At 35.9% G+C, this 25,301-nt stretch overlaps 1 protein-coding gene across 1 annotated transcript; it reads right to left on the minus strand.

Annotated features, from left to right (window-relative positions):
* On the minus strand, positions 1-23,330 carry LOC123688980 (neprilysin-2-like). Its single transcript, XM_045627758.1, has 11 exons — positions 23,013-23,330; positions 20,763-20,896; positions 19,680-19,941; positions 17,863-18,091; positions 16,086-16,247; positions 15,380-15,594; positions 11,517-11,672; positions 7,339-7,579; positions 4,991-5,159; positions 3,201-3,442; positions 1-376 (listed from the first exon to the last, which is right to left on the minus strand). Exons 1-11 carry the CDS (start codon positions 23,024-23,026, stop codon positions 62-64), a joined length of 2,139 nt encoding a protein of 712 aa, XP_045483714.1. The 5' UTR covers positions 23,027-23,330; the 3' UTR covers positions 1-61.
* Between the last annotated feature and the right edge of the window lie 1,971 nt (positions 23,331-25,301).

Below are 25,301 nucleotides of genomic sequence, written 5' to 3' on the forward strand. Positions count from 1 at the left end.
TTGCAACAAAAATTAGAAAAATTTAATAATCATAAACATCTGTACAATGACTCATTCCTATTCAGAATATATCACATTTTTCTTCAAGATTCATGCTATCCTTAGAATTACAGTTGAAATCATTTCCGAAATCTTCAATGCAGCTGACAATTCCATTCACTCTCACTTTTTCTGGAGAATCAAGATAATTGTTGTATTTTGCACAAAATGGTCTAGCAAAATACACCCAGAAAAGTTGTTCTGGATTCAGTTCTATACCAGGCAAGTTTGGTTCTCTACCATTTACGCTTGACCACTTTCTGTAAGTATCGTATGATACTTTAACTCCTGCCATGTACATGATATCTTCCTCAGAAGCTTTGCTGCCATTGTACATCTGAGAAAAAAGAAGAACATCAGAAAGTCATATTATTGAGATTTTAAAAAGTGAAACAAACTGAACAAGAATGCAAAATTAACTGTTGATAGAGTCGTCAGAACCATAGAAAAATTGAATAAAAAATGAGGATATATACATGAAGGTACTCATGTCGAAAAATAAATTTACATTTCAGAGGCAGCAAATCTCACAGATCTGAAATTTTGCGTGTATTATGTAGCAATTCCAAACTTTGTACAACATTTCATGATGATCACAACACCAGAACCATAGAAAAATTCAAGCAAAACATTGAAAAATGGTAGTATGGTCGACTGGGAGGTTCACTGTGGTGCCGAGGGTACCGGGTTCGAATCCCGGCTAGGTCATGGATGTTGTGCATGTCTGGTGGTGATTAATGAATTTGATAGAGTTTTATAGATAATGAAAATGATAGTTGTGTAGATGGCCAATGTAGCCTAGCACATATAAAGGAAAAAAAAAACATTGAAAAAAAATATTCAACACGTTTCGTAACTATAGGCTTAAATTAACTTTGCATAATGTAAAATAACCGACTGTCATATCAATAATAACCGAGGGCGCAATAAGTGCATAAATAACGAGTGCTCAGAAGCTCCCGACTTCAAGTGAAGAGTACCTTTTCGAAGTTTTTCAATTTTTTGTTAATAATACATGCAATATTATTTTAAAAAACGATTAAATAAAGGAAAACTTCATTATAACTCAAGAGATCATTATCGATAGGTAACACCTAAACATTTCACAGAAATCCAGGTAGAGCTTCTCTATATCGCCTTACTTGGAAAGGGTTTTTTTCTGTATCCACTTCTTGGAATGAAGAAGAATGTTGTCGCAACGAGACATCGCAGTGCTAATGAGAACAAAGACAGAAATCTAGAATTCCGTGCACTGGCGGATCTGAAAGGAGGCGCATAGGGGTTATGGATGCAATGATTTTCCTCTCCAGACAATGGCGCAGCCAGGATTTTGTTCTGGAGGAGGGAGGGTTAACATGAAACAAATTAGGCGATATCGAGCAGGGGGATTTTTTTCTTTGGTTGTTGATTGTATGAAAAAATTAAATATGAAAAATTCATTTTATAGTTCGGGAACGGAATGTGACATGCCAATTTCGATAGCAAATCCACAAATTCTAACTTTAACACACTGTATCTCGAAAACAAATGAGAATCGTATGAGAACATATGAGTTTTTTTGAATTATTTTCAGGTGTTCAATACGCTCCTAGAGTTTGGCCCGTTCTTCCCGACTCATCCTATATAATATCAAGATATTTCACATTGTCATTCTAACGGGTGTTTTTTACGAGGTATATAACTTTAAGTTGGCATTACTGTTCAAGATGGCGATCGATTCAACAGCTGTCAAATTATTTATTCTCAGTTTGGTTTGGCAATTCATCATGAATAGACTCACGCCTGAACATTGCTTGCAAATAGTGCAATTTTATTTCGAAAATAATGGTTACGTGCGGAATACGTATCGCGCACTACGTCCATTTTATTTTGTTTAGCGATTACTCTTATTGATAACTCGCATCCCCAGAGACGCCGTACGGTGCGTACAGAAAAAGCTATTGCTGCTGTAGAGGGTAGCATTGAGGAAGACCCGAATGAGTCTATCTGCCATCGAGCACAGGAATTGGATCTGTGTCCATCCACTTTATGGAAGATTTTGCGGAAGGACCTTGGCTTGCGTGCTTATAAAATCCAACTCGTGCAAGAATTGAAGCCAAACGATCATCAAGTAAGGCGTATATTCATCGAATGGGCCCAAAATGAGATTGCCATTGTTCCCGATTTTCATAAGCGAATTTTGTTTAGCGATGAAGCGCACTTCTGGTTGAATGGCTACGTCAACAAACAAAACTGCCGCATTTGAAGTGAAGCTAATCCTCAAGTGTATGTCGAAACACCGTTACATCCAGAAAAACTGACTGTTTGGTGCGCTTTATTGGCTGGTGGAACCATTGGTCCGTACTTCTTCAAAAACGATGATGGCCAGAACGTTACAGTCAATGGTGATCGGTATAGAGCCATGATTACTAACTTTTTCATTCCTGAATTGGACAACCATGATGTCCAGAAGCTGTGGTTCCAACAAGACGGCGCAACATGTCACACAGCTCGTGCCACAATCGATTTATTGAAAGACACGTTCGGTGACCGCCTCATTTCACGTTTTGGACCTGTGAATTGGCCTCCAAGATCTTGTGATCTATGCGGATAAGCCACAAACCCTTGACCATTTGTAAGACATCATTCGCCGTGTTATTGCCGATATACGGCCACAAATGTTGGAAAAAGTCATCGAAAATTGGACGTCCAGATTGAACTACATCCGAGCCAGCCGTGGCGGTCATATGCCAAAAATCATATTTAAAATGTAATGCCACAAGATTATCTTGCGGATAAATAAAATTCATGTCAATGTTGTTTTATTGCAATTTCAAGTTCTATAGCTCTATAAAAAACACCCTTTATATCCAAATGCAATAAATCTAGTTAGATTTTGCCCAATAACAATCTCAACTGCAGTATTTGAAAATTTCAAATTTCTAGTTTTTTTTTGTACGGGAGTTATCGTGTTTACGGCCAACCGAATGTTAGGACGGATGACGAGTCCTTCCTTAAATTCAATTCTGAGTATTGAACCTAATAGTTCAATTCCATTCCAGGCACAAAATTCGAAAAATACCGTCAATGTAACGAAATGATAGATCGAAAACTGCAGAGCGGAGAACGAGCGCTCAAAAAGGAACGATAATCCGCAGTCAAATGCGGTATTTATTATTTACATGGTGTGTAGTGGTCGCTGCTCTTCCAAAAGCCCTGCCCAAACATTTAAGCCTGTCTTCGTAATTCAGCAGGGTGACAGGGGTCCAACAGCTTTTGGCCTCTCCGCCCATTTCTTTGTATTTCGTCGCTGCGAATATTTGCCATACTATATTGCCGATGACAGAGCCAAGTGCGCCGTAATTCAAGTATTTGGGTCGGTCCTTCGCGTAGTAGATGCTGTTCAGGATGCCCACTGGGATGACTGAAAAAGAAATAAAAAATCAACGGTCGTTTCACACAATTTTTTTTTTTTATAATCTCATTTCAATCAGTCAATGATGGTGGAACTTTTATCTCATGTTTCAACATTACCGAGAGAAGGTAAATGATAAGATGTTTCGATACAATAGTCCTATGAAGGAACTTTTACTTTTTTTCAATTTTCTAAGGGTATGGAAAATTCTACGAAAATTTTCCACAAAAAATTTTTCAGGTGAAATCGATATTCGGCTAATCAGGGATCGTCGATTCTGGCACCGATCACCGATTTTGCGTAGACCTCTCAGTTTTGAGGAAATTCGAACTCGAAATTTGGGAAAAAATTGAATTTCCATACAAAAATCGTTATATCTCCTAAATTATTCGTCTCAGACCCCTCAAATACAAACGTTTTTTGAACATCGGGTTCTGATCTGAAACATAGTAAGGTTTCATGCGCGTAGCTTACGTCCAGATGAAGTTGCAGCCCCGGGAATTTCATCCTTTTTTTTTAGAAAATTTCAGATTTTACTTATAATTTCTGAAATAATGTACAAATCGCCAAACTGCAAGCATTTTCGTGATCGACATAGTCGAATCAATCAATAAAATGGTACAATAGTCCTATGAAGGAACTTTATTTTTTTTTAATTTGCTAAGGGTTAAGTATGGAAAATTTTACGAGAATTTTTGGACAAAAAATTTTTCAGGTGAGATCGATATTCAGCTTATCAGATATCGTCAATTCTGGCATCGCTCACATAACGAATAAATAGCGTGACGAGCGATATTCCACACCAGAAGAGTTGAAAAACTATTTTTTCTACATTCATGCAAAAAGCAAAACTTAATTGAACTATATTCAGTAAAAAAAGAAGTTCTTTATTGCACTAGTGCAATAAAGTTTTTATTGCACTCATCTGTCATTCTACTTCAACGTGCTGTCATCATGACAAACAAATATTTCAGCCTGAAGGAAATAACGATGTAGTTACCAAGTACTAGTACGTTTACAGCAGTGACAAATCAAGAAGTGGACTTAAAAAGTACTTCACTACGAAATATTCATATTGAAAATTGCACCAATTGATTAGAAAAAATGTTGTATGCAACTCGTGCAAAAATTGTTTATTGCACTCGTCGTGTTGTTGACAATTTCACGTCGAGTGCAATAAACATTCACTTTTTGCACTTGTTGCATAAATAACTATTAACTGTCTTGAAAAATGTAAATATCCTCATAGAGAATATTTTGAGAAACAATAAGACCCTTTAAATGACACTCATTGTGAGTTTTCTTATTCATTCCCTGACATATAAAAGGCAACCCTCGAATAGTAAACTGGAATTGAAAAGACTGAATTACCTTGAATTTAATGGAGTTTGAAATTTCATACACTAACTTATTAAATAAAATTATTGAACAACTAAAAGTCTAAATTTTGCCACTTTCTTCGCTGTGCAAGCAGACAACTAATTATCGGTTCAAAATCTGTCCGTGGAATTCGAGCCATCCCGGAAAAGGTTCACGACCCCACATTCTAACACTTACCAAGAATGTTGTCGAAGGGCGAGATAGCGATATTGAGTCCTGTGACGAAGTCTGGATCTTCCAGCCAATTCCTGTGAACTAGCTGACGTAGCTTGCGGAATTTGGAGTCCAATCTGAATTTGTCCAGGTTCATCACTGACAGGAGAAGATTGTCTTGATAGACTTTCACCTGAGGGCGAAGAAATCGTTTTAGGGGTCGGTTTCAGCGTCTTAGATAAATTCTGGATGTGGAATTTCATATTGAAAGGGTTTATTAACTTTTTTTTTAGGTCTTCAGGTCATGAATAGGGATAAATGAACTTTGAAATACAAATACAGGGTTTTCCAATAAGAGGTTTAATTTTGAATAGCTCACCACCTAGGCAGCTTTCATTTTTGAAGCTGTTATTTTTTGATAATTGACAAGTAAAAATTACGCCATTATCAAAACATGAAGATACTTGCTTTACTTAAGAAACAATTGTTTTGAACTCTAGAGATGCCAAGGAGAGCAAGGGTTGATACCGGTTTTGAAATAGAAGAAAGAAATGCATATCTTTCTTATTGTTTTCTAGTACCCCTTCCCTAGCAGACACTTCTAGAAACATAAAGCTTGTACGAGTTAGGAGAACATTTGCCTTCAATTTCATTTTTTTTAACAACTATCATTTTTCAGATATTTGGAACAATTTTATTGATTTTGAATGATTTATTCTCAAAACTAATAATATGTATGTCTCAAAAGTTTTGACTCACAGATTACAGATAATGTAATCTGTATCTGTAATCTGTGCTCCAACTGCATGAACAAAATTTTCAAAATAAAAAATGTCAATAATTTGTCATTTTTCAATTCAATGACAGTTCAGTTTGAGAAATTGATTGTCATAATGGCTTATAACTAAATAATCTTAAATTTAACTAAGATAGTTCGACTTTTTGAAAATCAAAACATATCGCGGAGAACGATATATGTATAATCGTGCAATAGCAGAATTTGAGGAAGGTTCACCATGAGACTTTGGCTGTTAACTGGACAAAGTGCGAATCATTTAATAGGATGTGTAAAGAATAACATTGGAAAATCATTGAAGATACATCATGGTGTTACGATGTTTCCAAGGATACGATTTCCAGACAACTGGAGACTACAGGTAAGAAAAGGAATAATGTCTTAATTTCATGCCAAACCTAACCTTTTATTTCGAAAATTGAGGTGTTGTGCTTTAAGGCGCATCATTTTGAAAAAAACAGAGTCTTCGTCTTACAAAAAGAGTTCAGAATTGTGGTAGAAGGTGGACCATTGGTAGAAAAATATAAAGAGAAACTTTGGTTCACTTTTTGGTTTTGTCGTAGTTACGTCTTATCTCATAACACTTTCCTTTCACAAGATATTCTACTTAAAAGAAGTTATCATGTAATACCTATGCTAATTTCCAATGCATACCTATCTACAGGGTGATATTTTTCTGGAACATTGTTCCTTTTCTTTTCTACAGAACTTTTTTTTTGGTGGACCAATGATAGAAAAATGTAAAAAGAAACGTTGGTCTAGTACTATACTTTTTGATTTTGTCATATCTGCTATCGATTTCAATAAAAAATTTCAAACAATTCTCTAGTAATCCTCAGAAAAATCCAAATTATTATGAAGATCCAGTAAGTGAACTGTGATGAATAAATTAATTATAAGTTCTATAATTAATGATTCGATTAACTGGTATAATCATCACAGAAAAAAGGACTACAAGAAATACCCTGTTATTCGAAAATAAAACCATATTTACAGGTTTTTTTGATTATCCAATGAATCTCTCATTTTGCTTTGTAACGCCAATTCAGAAAAAGCCTGTCTATTAGAAAGAGAAGAATTTTGCCATATCCTGTTCATGTTCCCCATAATTATGAATAAAGTAGAAACATAAAGTAGTCATCATAATTGCTGATGCGAAAAAAAAAACTTAATCGAAAATCGTTTAGACAACATATGGAGAAAAAGACAGCAAATATCGTGAAGGTATCTATTTCTTCCTTTTTATTTCGCGTATATGATGAGCTAAAATGAAAATTGAGCTGATTCGCTCTCATCATTCATTCATAGGTCGTTAAAATGATCAAGTTACCAGACGCTTGAAAAGTACCCAGACAACGATAGCCATAAGTGCTCGAGGCTCAATGCACCGAAACAAGATAATAAACTGCCAGTAACAAATAAGTCAAACAAGCTCCCTTCACTTTGTACTAGAAGAATAGAGAGCTTTTTTTCTTCCAATTTAACTTTTTTATCATCGAAAATCGTTTAGACCGCTTAAACTCTACGGAGCGGCAAAAAACCTTTTGTTGCGAGGGATGAACCCATATACACTCACCTCTGAGAAAGCTGCTCGGTGCAGATTCAATGAACTGAGATCATCGTAGGAAACAATGTCGACGGCGCTGTCGTGAAGTTTCTCCAAAATTACTTTCCTCGACGCGTCATCTATCCAGTCCAAACCGTTTAGGGCCTCTTTATACTGGTCCTTTATGTTATGGACCATATCGGTAACATCCCGTCTAGTTTCTTCGTCGAAGTATTGTTCGATATAAGCCGACGATATGACAGGTCCCATTCTGAAAATTGATTTCGTCGTATCCGTTGCATTACGGTGATTTTATTTGGGTTCTATGAAATGAAATTATAGAAATGGGCTTCTTTGTTGGCGGGAAGAATGGAATTTTTGAGGTGGTGGTGGGATTTATTGATATGAGCGAGATGAAATGGAATTATTTTCTATGATGGGTTTGCCGCAATGAAAATGTTGGGATTTGGTTGATATTCCTGGAAAATATTACTTGAAAGTGACCAATTGTTTTTGCGCGATTCAGATTAACTGTGCTGAAGGCACAATTTAGTTTTCGCCCAACTGTCAATCATTCATGAGATATTTTCATTTCATTGTCGTTCTCTAAGTCCTCAGAGTAATAAACATAGATAGAGAGAGCATATATCATTTTCAGTTAGCAAATTTTGTCCCCAACATGAACTATCAAATTTGACATGAATCGCGCGGAAATGAAAACATATCAGTGATACGATATCTCACTCAATTCGAGAGTTTCCCCACAAATAGTGCATTTCTTATTTCCCATGAATCAACGTTTCAATTAACTCAAAATATATTGAATTAAATACCGCAATATATCAAAAATTCAGACAACAAACGTCAAGCGCGTCAAACGTCGTAAAAAAACCGATGACACTATAGGAGAGCAAAAGTTGCCAAACCTTGGATTTCAGCAGGTAGATAGAGAAAATAATAAATATTCTGCTTGTTTTAAAATCGACAATTAAGAAAAATATCGGATCCGAAGTATTCAAATTTGCATATTTAATCGGGAATCACTCAAATAAATATATTTATCTACTCCTATTGAATCATATATTCATTATTCAACTGCTTTTGAGCAATTAATAGTATCTATCAACAAACAGCGTGAGTTATAATAAGTCACTACTATAACTCACTATAATAAATCGGAAAATATGGATCTGTGTCTCTATACTTCTCTGCTTGTATTCGATTAGCCGAAAAGGAACATTCCATTATTGTCAATGAGGGAAGAAATGTCACTTTATTCATTTTGACGTTTTCAGAATAAGTTGATATCTAATTATTGTGAATGTTTTGCTGAAAACGATTAATTCAGATAGTGAAGATCAAATATTATACATTTTCAAAAGAAAAACAGCTGTTACCATACAGAATTACTTGCCCGAAAAAAAAAATAAAAAGGAGTTTGAAAAAAATTTTCAAGATTGGTGCAGCAGAAAGATCATTAAGTCATCGTTTACAGGGAATGTGTTTTTGTATATTTTAATGCATTTTCATAGGCAACTATTGAGGTTTTTCCATATAGTTCTATGTCTGTACTCTGTACTGGATTCGAGCTAGCCGAAGCTAGTTCGATGGTGATTGGCGACACTAAGTTTCCATCTTTCTTGTACTCGGGATCGAGCACATATGTTTATATCCCGTTTCTTCTGCCTATATTCTAAGTCTGTATTTTTTTCTTAGTATTTAGTAGTCGCAGATAAAATATAGTATTCAACTTGCGATAATGGTCATAACTCACTTGATGAATTAATTACAGCACTCGCCTGCGGCTCGTGCTGCAAACTTCATCTGCGTGAGTTATGACCTACATTACTGCTGGCCGAATAATATACTATTAATTCAATATAAAATACATTTATAACGATATAGTGAAATTGTGAATTTGAAAATATATCACAATCCGACAACGTTATGTAACCATGTTTGGGACATGTAAAAACTGCGTGTACTCCCTCTATCTATGTTCATTACTCCATGGTGTGAATCTAAGATATTTTGGCATGAATGATAAATAGAACATAAAAAAATTTATTCACTCATCCAGCCAAGTTACAAAAACTCCCGAGCGGTTAATCAAAATCTCATACCGACAAGTATATCAGACTGCACCACAGAAGGCAAAAACTGCTTCGGTGATAAGGGAATAACGAGATGATTACCGAGTATTGCTATCCGACCGCAACGCCTCAGTCTGTCCACACTTCAAACTTTAGTAACTCTTGGATAAACAAACATTCGAATCAATAATTTTAATTAATCGAACGTAGGTATACAGCCTACGCTTCTTTGACAAAGAAATATGTTTTGCCTCGGGGATGATTTAACGGTTAACGTGAGGGTTGTTGGGTTCGCAAATATGGACGATTTTGAATTGAATCGAGCGAAACTAACGAAGTATTACGAAATTTTATTTGTTGGAGATCACTTTTTTGGTTTTGGTAAACGAACATGTAGGTATTTCAGATGAAGTGAATTTGGATTAATAAACAAGAATGGCTTTTGAGGAATGAGGTCATATGCGAAATGTAACGCGTATGACTGAATGATATCGTGGCTTATTTCTCGAAATTTAGGTGGACCAAGGTCGATGATATAATTTTTAATAATAATATGATTTATTTCCCCAATCCTAATTAATCCTAATTAAGACATATGGAGAACCTGCAACTTCTTTGGAAATTTGGTCATTTTACCACCCATATGAAGTTCTTGATTAGATTTAAAATTTAAGGGGGTTCCATTGCAAAGCGTCTTAATGGTCTATTTTGTCCCCAATCAGAGCTATTCTTGACTTTACGTGAGTTATAATGAACTCCAGTATCAGGGATGGCTTTAAGGAGGCTCTTCCTCACTTCTACAAGTTTCTTGTCCAAAGCATTATTTGCGTTGGCTAATGTTGGCGAGGCTTTCCGTCAGCAGGTGATCTGGAGTTTCTTCCTCCTCTCCACAGAATCTGCACTTTTCGTTTTCTGTTAGACCCATTCTTATGAGGTGCTTCCTGATGCGAAAATAGCCTGTGAGGAATCCAATGAGGAAGTTGCTAAGATCCAGATCTTTTTCAGATCTCGCAGTGTCAAAGTTTCAAAGAATATTTTGGAATGATCCCACCCAGGAAGATTCCGTCAGAGTATTTCTCTTTCGGTTTTTTCCTTCTCCTGGAATTCTTTTCTATAGATAGACCACAGAAAGGTTTCATTGAAGGTAGTTTGTGCTCCTTTTCTGACAAGTGTGTTGACCTTTCCATTTCCTTCAATTCCCGAGTGACCGACAACCCAGACTAAAAACCTCGTTATTCATGCCTATTTCGTTGAGCTTTCTTCGGCACTCCAATACCATATTAGAGTCGATGATATGAGAGCTCAAAGCTTTGATTGCAGCCCTGACTGTTAGAATTTACGAGAAAAGTTTCTTACTAGGTTAATTTCCACAAATCTTTCTATTACAAATATCTCTGCCGGAAAGACACTTAGACAGTGGCCTAAGGATAGTGAGCATTTGGTGCCAGTCCCGAATACTCCAGTGTCAGTCCTCATTGTGGTTTTAGAACCTGTATACCATTTAATGGCATTCTATTTTGAAACTGCGATTGTGGACTTCCTTTCCTAAATAAGTACCAACAGCATCGATATTTCAAGGCAACACCTTGTATATTATTACCTTTTTCATTTCACCACAGCTTTTTAATTATTTCTGTGCCAACTTCCTCATAGTTATCTATAGATGTTTTCGACTGATTCATTCACTTATTTCTTTTTTGTGGAAAACATAGCTTCAATTCAACATTAATTACTTCGGTACTTTGAATCCTGAAAAGATGAAATTTCGGGTATGGTTTAACAATTCCATTTGGATTGCGAAGTCTATCATTTAAGTTGACGGGAAAATACGTCCCTAATACGTTGTTTAAGATCTGAGGCTTTACTAAGACGTATATAAACGATACAAAGTTGTGTTTTTCAAATGTAATGACCTATTTCATAAGATGCATTGAAATAGGAAACGATATAACAATTCCTATATCTGAATTGGATCGCTTGAATCCGTCATTTTATTGCAGATCGCCATGTACTGGAGTGACATTAATTTGAAATCTAAATGAGCGTGTAACAAACAAAATAATAAGTGATTTGGATGAATATTTTTAGATTGTGCATTCGCTGAAGGCTACTTACCTTTCTTTCACAGCATCAAGACACATTTGCCATCTAGGTCTTCTGGAAACTGAACCAAGAGATTCCATATAATCATATGCCTTATTCACCAATTCAGATGGCATGAAGTTGATGTAATGTTGGAGCGTATGCCATGCCATGAAATTTGATAAAACACTGGAAAAAAAAAGTTATTTTTTTGTTTTTCCTTCAATCAATACTATTGAAATACAAAATAGAAGTTGTGTTGTTCCGTACGTACGAGAATCCACAAAGATCCATACGCAGCCTTTTCTCGCGTGACATCATGGCGGAAAATCTTATCACAACTTACAACTTAACTCCTCTGATTTGTAAATCAAAAAATTTTCTTCATTCAAACTATAAGTTGAAGTATAAAAATTATTTAAAAGCGTTAAATTCTACAAGGAAGTTACTTTTGTTTGAATCGAATAATTCAAACAGTTAACGAGTTATTTGCCTTGGTTTACTACATTTTACGACTGAATGTAACTAGAGCGCCCTCCATTAGCAATGCTAAATTGGAGCCAAACGGACAATCTACATGCCAAAAAAAGTGAAATTGCCCGGTATCTCGGAAAGCAACAATATTTGTAGAAGGCATGTTGAGGAGAATCATCATATATTCAGGTCTAGAATCTACAATTCAGAGAATGAATATTTTTAATGAATTGCTCTGCATATAGAATAGCTTCCTGTGAAATAACGTGTTCATAGTGGCATAAAAAACCCAGATTATTTTAGCAAAATGTCGAAAAGAATGAATAAAGTACTAAATTGAAGTCCACTTTAGACTCGATGCTACCACCATCGTTGGCTCGAGGCTGGCGGGGTTAGGTAGCGACAATCTCCTCGGTCTTGACTGAAATCTTCCAATACAATATTTGAATCATGATATTATAGCTATGATTCTTTCTGGAATGTGCGTAGATTGTCCAACAAAGGGGGAAAAATAATACGATGCAAAAAAATGTATATTTCGATACGTTATCGAGAATTGTCTGATAATAAATAAAAAAAATTGAAAAAAAACATTAAGAGGTCTTTATAGTTTATACGTCGTGGCATTCTTGTAATTTGCCAAATTTCTTCCATCAGCTTTCTTGAGATGCCACCACTTTGCGGGATGAGTGAAGCAATCTCAAACGTTCCTCTGACCTACCGTCCTTATCTACCACATGCAAGAATTCAAAATACGTTTTTACGTCTCTATTTGATTTCAGAAGAACCATTTTTCCAGCTTTTGACAAGACTTTTTGTATAATATTTTATGTGAAAATTCATTTATTCTTCATTAAAAAATTAATCTCATTTTTTTCAATTCTAAAAGATTGATAAACAAGGACTTTCCGAATTGGGGAACTCTTCGAAATGAATAATAGTGAAAACCTCATAAAACTCGAAGGTCTTTAATGTAAAATAAAGCGTACTAATTTTTGAGCTGATAGTTATAGACTTCTCTCAAAATATTTTTTTTGCAAAAAAACCGGGTTCTATACGAAAGGAGGCATGAGAGATTTTTAGTAAAATTGAACGAGGAATTAAAAAATGATTTTCAGCTTGAATAATCTTAGTGGCATGCTATTTTTCTTTAAAGAAAGCGATAATTACTCGTATGTGCGTCAATGATGAACACAAAATTCTTGATTACATTTCAATAAATGCCTAATGATTACCTCTTGAAGTCCAACAAACTTGTCCCGAATATCTCGCTTGGTTATACGCGTACATAGAGCAATGAATGGTTAGTTTATAAAAAAACATCCTGTATCTCGGAAAACGAAGAATTTGCGAACAAAAATTCTATATCAAACTATCATTATTTTCAAATGCAGAATCACCCCTCTATGTTTGTCGAACTTATTCACTAACATCCTGTATTTAAAGTAATAATAAAGCATTATATACAATATATACTCCATATACACAACTTCTTCGATCCGAAACTTGACATTTCAACCCTCCCAACCAGCTCGGATCGTCATCGTTTATCGGGATGATGCGGAAGTCATAGGAGGCGATGCTCGGAACGATCCGACAGGGTAGGGGGGGTAGGAAGCGTTCAGAACTACTGCGGACCGTAGCCGCCGCCAATATCTTGAGGCTATTAATTATGAAACAATTTGGCACAAACTCCCGAATGCCGATTGAACGACGCATAAGCCAAGATTACATTATGCAATCCCACAGCCGATACTTCAGAAAGACCCCGAACTTCTGCTCTTCCCGATCTGACGACCCCATAACTGGAAACATGGCTGTTGAAGCACGCCTACATCGAAACTCTATGCAAACTATTTAGTTTCTGATCGATATGTCCAGATGTTATGATATTTCTAGATACCACGGAAGTGCCGGTCTTCGATATCGATGTAGGTTATGGTTGCGGCGTGTTAATAGCCATCTAAAAGATCATGCGGATCGAACACGAAGCAGCCTTGGATCATTCGGGGAATTAGGTAGCTATAGAATTTACTCTGCAGTGATTCGGTGAGTGATTGTAACTGGTGATTTTTTTCGAGGTATATAACTTTAAGTTGGCATTACTGTTCAAGATGGCGACCGATTCAACAGCTGTCAAGTGATTTATTCTCAGTTTGGTTCGGCGATTCATCATGAATTGATTCACTCCTGAACAACGCTTGCGAATAGTGCAATTTTATTTCGAAAATATTGGTTCTGTGCGGAATACGTATCGCGCACTACGCCCATTTTATTTTGTTTAGCGATGAAGCGCACTTCTGGTTGATTGGCTACGTCAACAAACAAAACTGCCTCATTTGGAGTGAAGCTAATGCTCAAGTGTATGTCGAAACACCGTTACATCCTGAAAAACTGACTGTTTGGTGCGCTTTATGGGCTGGTGGAATCATTGGTCCGTACTTCTTCAAAAACGATGATGGCCAGAACGTTACAGTTAATGGTGATAGATATAGAGCCATAATTACTAATTTTTTTCATTCCTGAATTGAACAACCATGATGTCCAGGAGCTGTGGTTCCAACAAGACGGCGGACGGCGCAACATGTCTCACAGCTCGTGCCACAATCGATTCATTGAAACACACGTTTGGTGACCGCCTAATTTCACGTTTTCGACCTGTGAATTGGCCTCCAAGATCTTGTGATTTAACACCGCTAGACTACTTTCTGTGGGGCTATGTAAAGTCATTGGTCTATGCGGATAAGCCATAAACCCTTGACCATTTGGAAGACAACATTCGCCGTGTTATTGCCGATATACGACCACAAATGTTGGAAAACGTCATCGAAAATTGGACGTCCGGATTGGACTACATCCGAGCCAGCCGTGGCGGTCATATGCCAGAAATCGTATTTAAAATGTAATGCCACATCTTGCGGATAAATAAAATTCATGTCAATCGAATAATCCATCGTCGTTTTATTGCAATTCATTAGTTCTATAGCTCTAAAAAAAAACACCCTTTACAAATGTATATGACTCAACAAGCGGCACTTAAATCCTACATACTAATGATGGGAATACACCTACAGATTGTTGGAAATTTAGAATACTGCATCAATGAAGGTCTATTCCCGGAAATATGGCCGAATGAAAGTCTGCATAATCTTAATGTTCATAATTTTTTTTATGGCTGTGCTATCTTCTCTTCAACTGTAGCGATACTAATTGAGTACTCTCTCACTCACCAAAACCCTGCATATGCCTATAATTTTATTGAGCGTAACTTGAAGTCTAGTTAAAATTGAGCTTTCAGTGCACAGGTTGAATTTATTACTGGGGAATATTTACCAAATAGTTTTGGTAACAGACAGTCAGCTGTAAGTTGTGTTAGATACTTTTTTGTTATTTGTGTAACATAAATTAATTTGATAGCTCACCGTTTGGTCGTATTCAGCATCAAATGTTCCAAGTCCCTCAAATAGAAGGGGTCTGGTACCAGAATTTGATCGTCATAACTGATTTTCACACTTGGTGACAGAATACCGTTTATGTACTCATACCAGTTGATACTAGTGAATTCGAATTTAAGTTCTGATAGAACGTATGGATTGTAGAGATTCGACATATTGTTTCTTATGCCATTATTAGAAATCTGTAATGAGTAATACAAAGTATAAGTTGACAATTGGAAGGTCATTATCTTCTTGCTGGGTTAGTGCTAAAATTTAGTATTGGCTACTCGCACTGAATTTGAAAGAACATTAGAGATCAAATTGTTGAAGCTAGTATCGTGAAAATGATTCTAAGCCATTACTTCTATAATACATTCCCAGTGGTAGAGTGATTTGAGTTTAATTCAGAAGGAGCTGAATCTGCTATTTTTTTAAAACCAAATAATACACTTGTAATGAACAGTACTATATTACAAATAGAAATAGCACTGTATCTATAGGAAGCGCTGAGTTATGACAATCGTCAAGCGCTACCTACCCGCTCAATTTTGTGATGATTAAATCAACTTTTTTTTATATTATAGTATATAGTAATGAGTAATATTAAGTAATATATAGTTTATTATCCATTTGTCCATTTAAAAGTTGTGATTATGTATTTTCATTTGTGAATTTTATAAAAAAATCTTACCTCAGCTAACTTCTTTGTGAATGTCAAAACATCTTTCTGTTCTATTCTGGCATTTACAAGATTTGCTCCAAAATAAACTGCAACCTCCTCCATATATCTGAGGTAACTTCTTTGGATGTCTGCATTAATTGGTTGATTATGATTCTTGTAAGGATCACTGAGCTGGAAATAAGTTTTATTTGATGAATTGTTTTCTCGTTCAATATAATATGCCGTGTATACCAACTCAATTAGTTCCCCATAAGTTTTGATCGGGATATTCAAGGTTAAGTGACTCTAAATTGGTTATTTATTGAAAAAATGGATAGAAACGGGTTTCATGTATTGATAAATTTTTACATAGTTCATTGGTTTCCTAGGGCGCAATCAGCGAATTCTTTGCTTATATAGAGGAGGGGGAGCTACCCCCAAAAGGTTCTAATCATGCTGGACCATTGGATATATTAGGTGCTGTGAAACTGGCTGATAGATGCAATTTACAGACAATTTTTTTTGTACAACCGAATTCTCTATTCCCTTTCTAATAATAATAATGATAATACTTTATTGCCATAACAAAGTGTTACATCTTTTGTCACATTGTGCAAAAGGTGAGCATATCACTAAAACGATATTCTCTTGCCTAACTCGAAATGGTATAAAAACAAGATATGACGAGATCCATTGTTTATGACCAATAATTTTACTAACGAAACTAAAATCTTACTACACGAGACTAGGGATACAGGAATGGAAAGTAAGGGAAAGGGAAAAGCGATATTGCTCGATGCAATTAACCCACTTTTACATCAAAGTTCGTTAGTAAGTAAGTACTTCTTGAGAGCAATCCTAAATGAGGAAAAAGTAACACTGGAAGAACCTCAACGATGAATTGTTGTATATAATACTAGTCCCATGAGCTGGTATCCTGAGAGTAGTATTGGAATGGGCTCTAGTATTATAAAACTCACCTCCCAGACCCCGAAGACCCTCGCAGAGATATTTAGGCTCACGAGTTCTCATAACTTGGAAGCCCAACAATAACAGGCGCCAATAACGGCGTTGCTTTATTGTTATCAATTTGAGTTCCTGACGAAAATTACTAACATAATCGAACTATCTTAAATCATACACGAATCTTATGCTAGAAAAACTATTACCACTGGAAAAAGTTAATTTTTATTCACCTCGGCCCAACTAGACTTGTGTCTTAGTTAATTCCACGTAGTAATAATTGTGTGCTTCGAACACCTATGGAACAAATGTGAAATTTTTTCAATAGCTAGTTTTTGTGAGCCATGTTATATTTTCGATGATTCATTGGCAACAATCAAACAGATACCTGAATCGTAATACCTGATGATGATAATTTTTCAGTGCTATCCTCCTTTCTCATATCTGGAGTGCAGCCTTCACAAATGAGAAAATGGTATCTTCTCCAAATTAACGAGAATACACGTAAATGAACGATCGTTCCTTTCCTCCAGAAAACGTTTCGATCAGGAATCGAGCAAAATGACAACGCCTCTCTCAAACCCAACACCTAATTGATGGAGCACCACTTTAGGACCAGGCCATCTAACAATTCCCGAAGTTTTCGCTCTAGCGAATGGGTTTCCCGCAGAATTAAAAACGAAACTCAATGAAAACATCACGTGGGCCCATCGAAACAACTTCGGGACGAATTCAAAGTTGTTTTTTCCAGGAGATAAAATCCCAAAATGAACTTCGCGCAAGAGTGAACACGGAGGAGATAACCTGGGTGGCGGGGGGTTTCGGGATTAAAATTTTCACTCACTTGTAAAACGTATTCAGCCGGGTCCTTTTTATCGCGTTCCACCGACAGATTTATGAAAAATTCGAAATTGATGCCCATTTGTCTGAGTTTGTGTACGGTCTCCTTCCAATCAAACTCCTCCTCGTTCCAGTCCTCACCCTCCAGGATGGGCCAGCCACCCATTCTTGCGAAAATTTGTTTCATCCACTTCAATCCGTCGCTTTCAACTGCCGATTGGTTCATGCAGGCGCTGAAATTAATGATTCGGGTTTGTTACTTGGGGTGGTTTCATTATGAAATTCGAATGGGTTTCTGTTCAAACACTTTCACTCAAAATGAAACAAAATACCCAATGGTTTATTTCATTTGGAGTGAAAGTGTGATTTTTCATGAGAAAGAATGTTTGACAATTCAAAAGATATATTTGATGAAATATTCAAAAGAATTGTAGTACAGCTGAAGAAGTGAGTGAAAAAAATACATTATCATTCTCAGCTAACAACCCTTTGTCGGATTGAGCCTTTCTTAGTTTTGTCCATCTCTCTATATATAGGGTATTTTTTTTTAAACTTTGCAAATTTGCATGGAACAACCAGAAGGTCGCAAAGCAATAGTTTCAGGCGTTCTGAAGTTATGGCCGAAAGAAGATATTCTTCAACTGATGCACTGCAAAAAACCAAATTGTGTCTTTAACGTCTGACAGAAACAGATCTCCCATCAAATTTGTATGAAAAAACCAAAGGGTCGCAAAGCGATACCTTCAGGCGTTCTGGAGTTATGGCCGAAAAAAGATATTCTCCAACTGATGCACTGAAAAACTAAATTGTGTCTTCTTTCGGCCATAACTCCAGAATGCCTGAAGCTATCGCTTTGCGACCTTTTGGTTTTTTCATACAAATTTGATGGGAGATCTGTTTCTGTCAGAAGTTAAAGACACAATTTGGTTTTTTGCAGTGCATCAGTTGAAGAATATCTTCTTTCGGCCATAAGTTCAGAACGCCTGAAACTATTGCTTTGCGACCTTCTGGTTTTTCCATGCAAATTTGATGAAACTTCGGTTTCTGTTAAGAAAATCCTATCATTAAATTTGAAATTTTGGAGTAAAATGAACAAAACAATGAACTTCTGACTTAGCGCCCCCTATCGAAAGCAGCAAAAACTAATTTATCATGAGTATATTTTGTCCTCAATCAACAAGATATTATCAAAAATGTTGAGCCAAACTGAAGTTACAGGCATTTCAATCAGTCAGATTTCTCCCTTTCCCCTTCCCTTATTAGATGTCGTAAAATCGAAAGTGACGATTCAAAAAGATAGAGAATTTTCGAAGGATTACAGTGATGATATTTTTTCTTTAACTTCATATGAAACAATTTCGAGTAAAATTCATTTTTCTACTCGACGGTAGCTATTATGCCCACTAGTGGTAGAGGTATGAACTTCAAAACAATTTTCAGTGTATTTTCTTGTACACTTTAGTGGTAAAAATTTTTACACTCTCCACGATGAGTGGATACTGAGATATAGCCGCTTACCTCGCTCATTTGCCCACCCTGTACAATAATTTTCAAATTTACACTGTTTTGATTGAATTCAACTTATTTCCATAATTCATTTTGATAGTTCGCTACTTACTTTGATGCGCTACAGACTATAACAATAGTATCTTCGAAATTTCGAGTTCTGAAAACTTTGGACTGAAAAATTGAATTATTAGTTTTTACAATTGAAGATATATTATAATTTAGATCTCTCATGCTAATGAAGATTTTCAGATTCTATAAGCTGTTCTGGACATATATTCCGTTCTTTCATGTATTTTTAATAATCTAGCATACCTGTAGAATATTTTGGCCTGACCTAAGGCATCATCCTTGTGGTCAGGCTGCTCGAGCATGTTCTTAATTCTCGATTGGATTTCCTCCCTCATAATATCCGGTGCAGTGCGGAAATGCTCTCTTTCCAGGTCTGTGTTTTTCAGGAAATTTCCACAGGAGAATTTATAGAAGTCGCGGCATGGATCCAGGCCAACGGCGATTTGATTGAGCAAATTCATAGAGCTTTCCAAGCAGGTGGAACTGGTGCATATTTCCGGTTTCCCTGGAAGAAAAATAACTTCTATATTTCAAATGCGGCGAGCGGAAACGATCATTTCACATACAGCTCGACCTTACTCTAGAAACCAGTGGACATGTTTTCATGTTGTGGTGAACTCGTAGTCGATTATTTCAGGGTACGCTGCCTTCCAGCTTAGAATAGTGTTTTGTGGGGAGTTCAAAGGGCAGGAAATTAGTTTTATATATCTACTGTGCCATTCGCGAAAAATATCATCTATTGAAAAGTTTTAAAGAATCATTAACGTTAAGAGGGAACACCAGCATGCGACATTCTCGTGATATGTCAATATTTGGCCAGGGGAGGAGGGATAAAATAATGTGTGGTGTTGCCGTACGAATGAATGGTCAGTAGAAGTTAGGAATATTAAAATAGTTCCAACTTTCGTTGAAAGGAAGTAAGAGTTACGAGTCTTTTCATAATTTTCACAGAATGAGAGTTTTGCCCTCGGTTTGGTCTCTTTTGTAATGACGTTTTTGAAATACATCAGTGCTTTGTGGGGGTACCATATCATCAATTATTTTTCGAGAAGGTACCAAAATTATTATTTATTTTTTATTCGTAAATTAAAAATAATGGGATACTGCAATGTGGATTATTATTTGAAGAAATTATCTGAAAACTCCATGAAAACTGGCGATTTGTAAGAAGAAATATCTTTAATTCCTTTCCTGAGCAGTCATATGGTGGTGTTCCCTCTTAAGTCTGGAGCTGTGAGCACATTCAGTCAGATACTGGTCTTGTAGGAAAAAAATACACGTCACCTAATATCATAAACTAAAATTGAATTAATAATAATAACTTACTTAGAACGAGGTACAAGGTGAGGACAATGAGAAATAATACAATGAAACCAACTGCAACCAATATGAGACGTTTTTCCAATCTTGATCTCTTCAACCATAATATTTCATTCAGGCTTTTCCTTTCTTTGAGGTCCCTGAAAACATTAAAACTCCTTATTCATGAATGGAGCATAGCAATGAGTAAATATAATTATTAATCGATTGTTACTATACAGGGTGTTCCTTAATTGAAGTTTCAAAGGAAAATGAGAGTTTCCTTAGATAATCTCAAGAAAAAAAGGACTATAAATATGGACTCTCAAACGCTTTGGTTTCGAGATGAAATAAATATTTTGAGCTCTGTGCGAAATTTCATGTGGATCGCTTCTGCAAAACCCTCGAAAATTCAAGTAGAATACAGAAAAAAAAGCCAATATTTCTGTAATAACATATCGGACTCGGTTGAAATTCAATATACGCTGTGAAATAATTACTCAAATGCTTCTGCCAAATTTCAGCCGGATCGTATTATCAGAACTTTTCATCCAGATGGAATAACCGACAACTATAACAACTGAGATCTGTAATAGATGCATAACGAGTTAATGCCTTACTCACTTAAATTATTTTGTTAAATTCTGAATACATCTAATCTCCCGAGGATAAAATTTCAAATGTTTCTGCAACCACCCTTCTTACTTGTGATAAATGTAAAATAATACGACGCTGGATTTCTCTAAACAGGAAATCTAGCGTCGGGTTACAATCTTCGACCTAGAAACCTCTGAAGATGCCTGCCGCAGTAGTAGAGAGAAATCGACTAAAATGCAGCTAAAAAGCACGGAATTTTCTGTAGAAGAGTATCATTAAATCAATAATTGATCTAAAACATCATATTCATATTCACATATTCATCTTCATGAGTGAAACATGCACTCCAACGCTCCTCTAACTTTTCAATAACTTTTCTGCAAAAAGATTCGTTTTTGCTTTCGAAATTACCTTTCCTAGGAGCACCTTTTGTTTTGTTGTTGTCGATGAAGTGAAGTCTGTATAACGCTTATCAAGCCATTGCTTTCGCTGCATAGCATTTTTTCCAATCAAAACACAATGTAGACTTAATTCTATGTACCGAAATTTGGACACGCATCGTTAGAAGCTTGGTACTAACGAGAAAAAAAGTGATATGGCATTGGCTTTGGCATCATTCTGTCTGCCAGATTCGGGGCTTGATGAGTTACGTGTTAGAATCAGGTGGATGGTTTCCAAGGTCCCTAGTTACTAACTAATAAAATTATTGTGAGATACCTGAGAAATTAAATGTAGTTATATTCAAGTGCAAACCTGACATAAATAAATTTCAAGAATTTCAAAAACTTCTAATGCTCTTAAAGCATCTAACTTTATTTGTTCTATGATTCATTCTTCAATGAAAAGGTCTAGGTAGATTGATGGTCAGCAGTTCCAGGTCAACTCACATTATGACTAGATTGATCCATGAAACTGTAGATATTTGTTTCCAACTGAATTCGATCAACTTGTATTTGTTCAGAAAAATATGGAGTAGTTATATTGAATTATATTTTGGTTTATCATTTTCATGTATTAGATCATGTATTAGAAACATGAGATCGGACAGAATCGAAATCTATTGTACCCAATAGCTTCTTATTCCACGCCAGTGCTTTTCCCACTTTTTTATTTGAAATATTCTCCGAGGAAATAATAAAACACAGAGTACAATTTGCATTGTTGTTTTTGTCAGAATGATCAGTTGGCGAAGTTTATCCAATGAGAGTTGAATTAGCCTGTATAATTCAAATTAATTGATTGCTTCTTATGTTAAATATATTGAAATAAATATCTGAATATATCAGAAACTCAGAAAACAAACTTCAAGCGCGCCAAACGACGTGAAACAACCGATGACACTAGGAGAGCAAACATTGCCAAACCTTGGATTTCAGCAGGTAGATACAGGAAATAATAAATATTCTGCTTATTATAAATTCGACAATTAGGAAAAATATCGGATTTCAAGTATTCAAATTTGCATATTTAATCGGGAATCACTCAAATGAATATATTTCATTTAATATAATATACATTTATAACGATACAGTAAAATTGTGGATTTGAAATTATATCGCAGTCCGACTACGTATTCTAACCATCTTGGGGACATGTAAAAATTGCGTAATCTCCCTCTATCAATGTTTATTACTCTATGCTACTGCCTAACAAATTTCATCTCTAAAACAAAATACTCACGATTTCTCCTCCATCTTAAACCGTGTTCAAAATCAAAAAACTCCTTTAAAATAGCCACATACAGAACAGAGAAGGAAATCGCCCATGAAAAAGTCACGGCCGTACTGATGTAACAGTAAAACAGGCTAATTAAATGATGGATCGGTTATTAAAAGATACCCTAATTAGTGACGACACTAATAAAACCTTTATTAAGCACCTATTCGGCCGCTCGGTTCATCACACAAGGTGCTATTCGGTATTCTGTACTTTTGAATGGTAAACGTTACGTGGGTGTTGGTTTGGATGGTCATTGTCATGCACACTGTTTCGGAATTATTCGAAATCAACAGTGTAATCACCAGAAATTGTAGCACATTGCACGCGTAATCTATTTATAGATGTGAGAAACGATAGCGAATTGGATAATTACGAGGTGTGGATATTTTGCAATGAAAATTGGAGGATTCTGTAATGTCTGAATAATGCATCGATTGATCGGAACAACGCTAATAATGCTCCATGATTTAAATCTACCAACGTGCTGCAATTACGAGTATGTGATTATTGCTTAGAATTTAATAGAATAATTAATCAGTAATTAGCTATTAGGCGTACAACTTCGCTTCCGCCGTTTTTTTCCGAAATTCGAGGCTTTATTGTGAAAAACTGGTTATTTATTTATGATTCAAAGTATTGTTCATCGCTGGCCACTACTTTCTCCCATCTTTCGGGCAGCGTACGAATCCCGCGTTAAAAAACTGGGCATCTTTCCGAGCGATCCACGAATCGATCCAATTTTTTCTTCTTCATGAGACCGGAAGTGCTGGTCAGCCAGGCCGTGTGCCATTGATCGCAACAAGTGATAGTCCGAGGAAGCAACGTATGAAGAATACGGCAGGTGGGGTAGGATTTCCCACTTTTGTCGCGGGTAATCTCGAAATATTCGAAGCAATCAATAAAATGGGACAATAGTCCCATGAAGGAATTTTTAATGTTTTTTCTATTTTCTAAGGGTTAGGTATGGAAAATTTTACGAACATTTTTCGACAAAAAATTTTCCGAAGGTCGCAAAGCGATAGCGTTCTGGAGTTGGCCGAAAGAAGATTTTCTTCAACTGATGCACTGAAAATCTAAATTGTGTCTTCTTTCGGCCATAACTCCAGAACGCCTGAAGCTATCGCTTTGCGACCTTTAGGTTTTTTCATACAAATTTGATGGGATTTCTGTTTCTGTCAGATCTTAAAGACACAATTTGGTTTTTCGCAGTGCATCAGTTGAAGAAAATCTTCTTTCGGCCATAACTTCAGAACGCCTGAAACTATCGCTTTGCGACATTCAGGTTTTTTTATGCAAATTTGATAGAATTTCTGTTTCTGTTAAGAAAATTTTATCATTACATTTGAAATTTTGGAGTAAAATGAACAAAACAATGAACTTCTGACTTAGCGCCCCCCATCGAAAGTAGAAAAAAAAAATTTATCATGAGTATATTTTGTCCTCAATCAACAAGATATTATCTTCCAGACGATATCTTATTTGCTCAAAAATGTTGAGCCAAACTGAAGTTACAGGAATTTCAATCAGTCAGATTTGTCCCTTCCACCTACCCTTATTTGATGTCGTAAAATCGAAAGTGACAATTCAAAAAGATAGAGAATTTTCCAAGAATTACAGTGATGGTATTTTTTCTTCAACTTCATATGAAACATTTTCGAGTAAAATTCATTTTTCTACTCGCCGGTAGCTATTACGCCCCCTAGCGGTAGAGGTATGAACTTCAAAACAATTTCCAGTGTGTTTTTTTTGTACACTTTAGTGGTAAAAGTCTCTACGATGAGTGGATCCTGAGATATAGCCGCTTACCTCGCTTATTTGCCCACCCTGTACATTATACCCATCAGTATAAGTTACATGGTCTTCGGTTCGGGATTGTGTTTTGTCTCCTAAAGTCGTCTCTTTTTGCAGTCTGTCAGTCGAACTCTAAATTTCATTTCGTAATGTTGATTTGCTATGAAGTAAAAATGTATCTTCTTGGCCATTTGTAGAAATTGACTGTTTCCCAGAAATTCCAGATTTTTTTAAATATGATATCATATAATATACTTGTCATTACGGCGCTCTTTTATGCTAGAAAATAGACCTTTAACCATTTCTTTACCCAAGTCGAGTTATAATGACTTTTCAAAATGCTGATCATGAATCGTAGTGTAGTTTCAACAGTAATTAGTCTTGATTAGTAATTAGTGATTAGTCATCTTCGTCCGTAACTAATGATTCGTTTATTGCTTTCTGGGACGTTTCAAATGG

The sequence above is a fragment of the Harmonia axyridis genome, chromosome 1 (genome assembly GCF_914767665.1).
Source record: "Harmonia axyridis chromosome 1, icHarAxyr1.1, whole genome shotgun sequence".
Taxonomy (NCBI): domain Eukaryota; kingdom Metazoa; phylum Arthropoda; class Insecta; order Coleoptera; family Coccinellidae; genus Harmonia; species Harmonia axyridis.

Bases quoted from the DNA above. Each gene is read 5' to 3' on its own strand.
- LOC123688980 (XM_045627758.1), bottom strand. The intron at 11,673-15,379 runs GTGAGCTATCAA...TTTTTTTTCCAG, and splicing joins ATGCTGAATACGACCAAACG to TGTTTTATCAAATTTCATGG. The intron at 377-3,200 runs GTAAATAATAAA...CTTTTTTCTCAG, and splicing joins CAGCGACCACTACACACCAT to ATGTACAATGGCAGCAAAGC.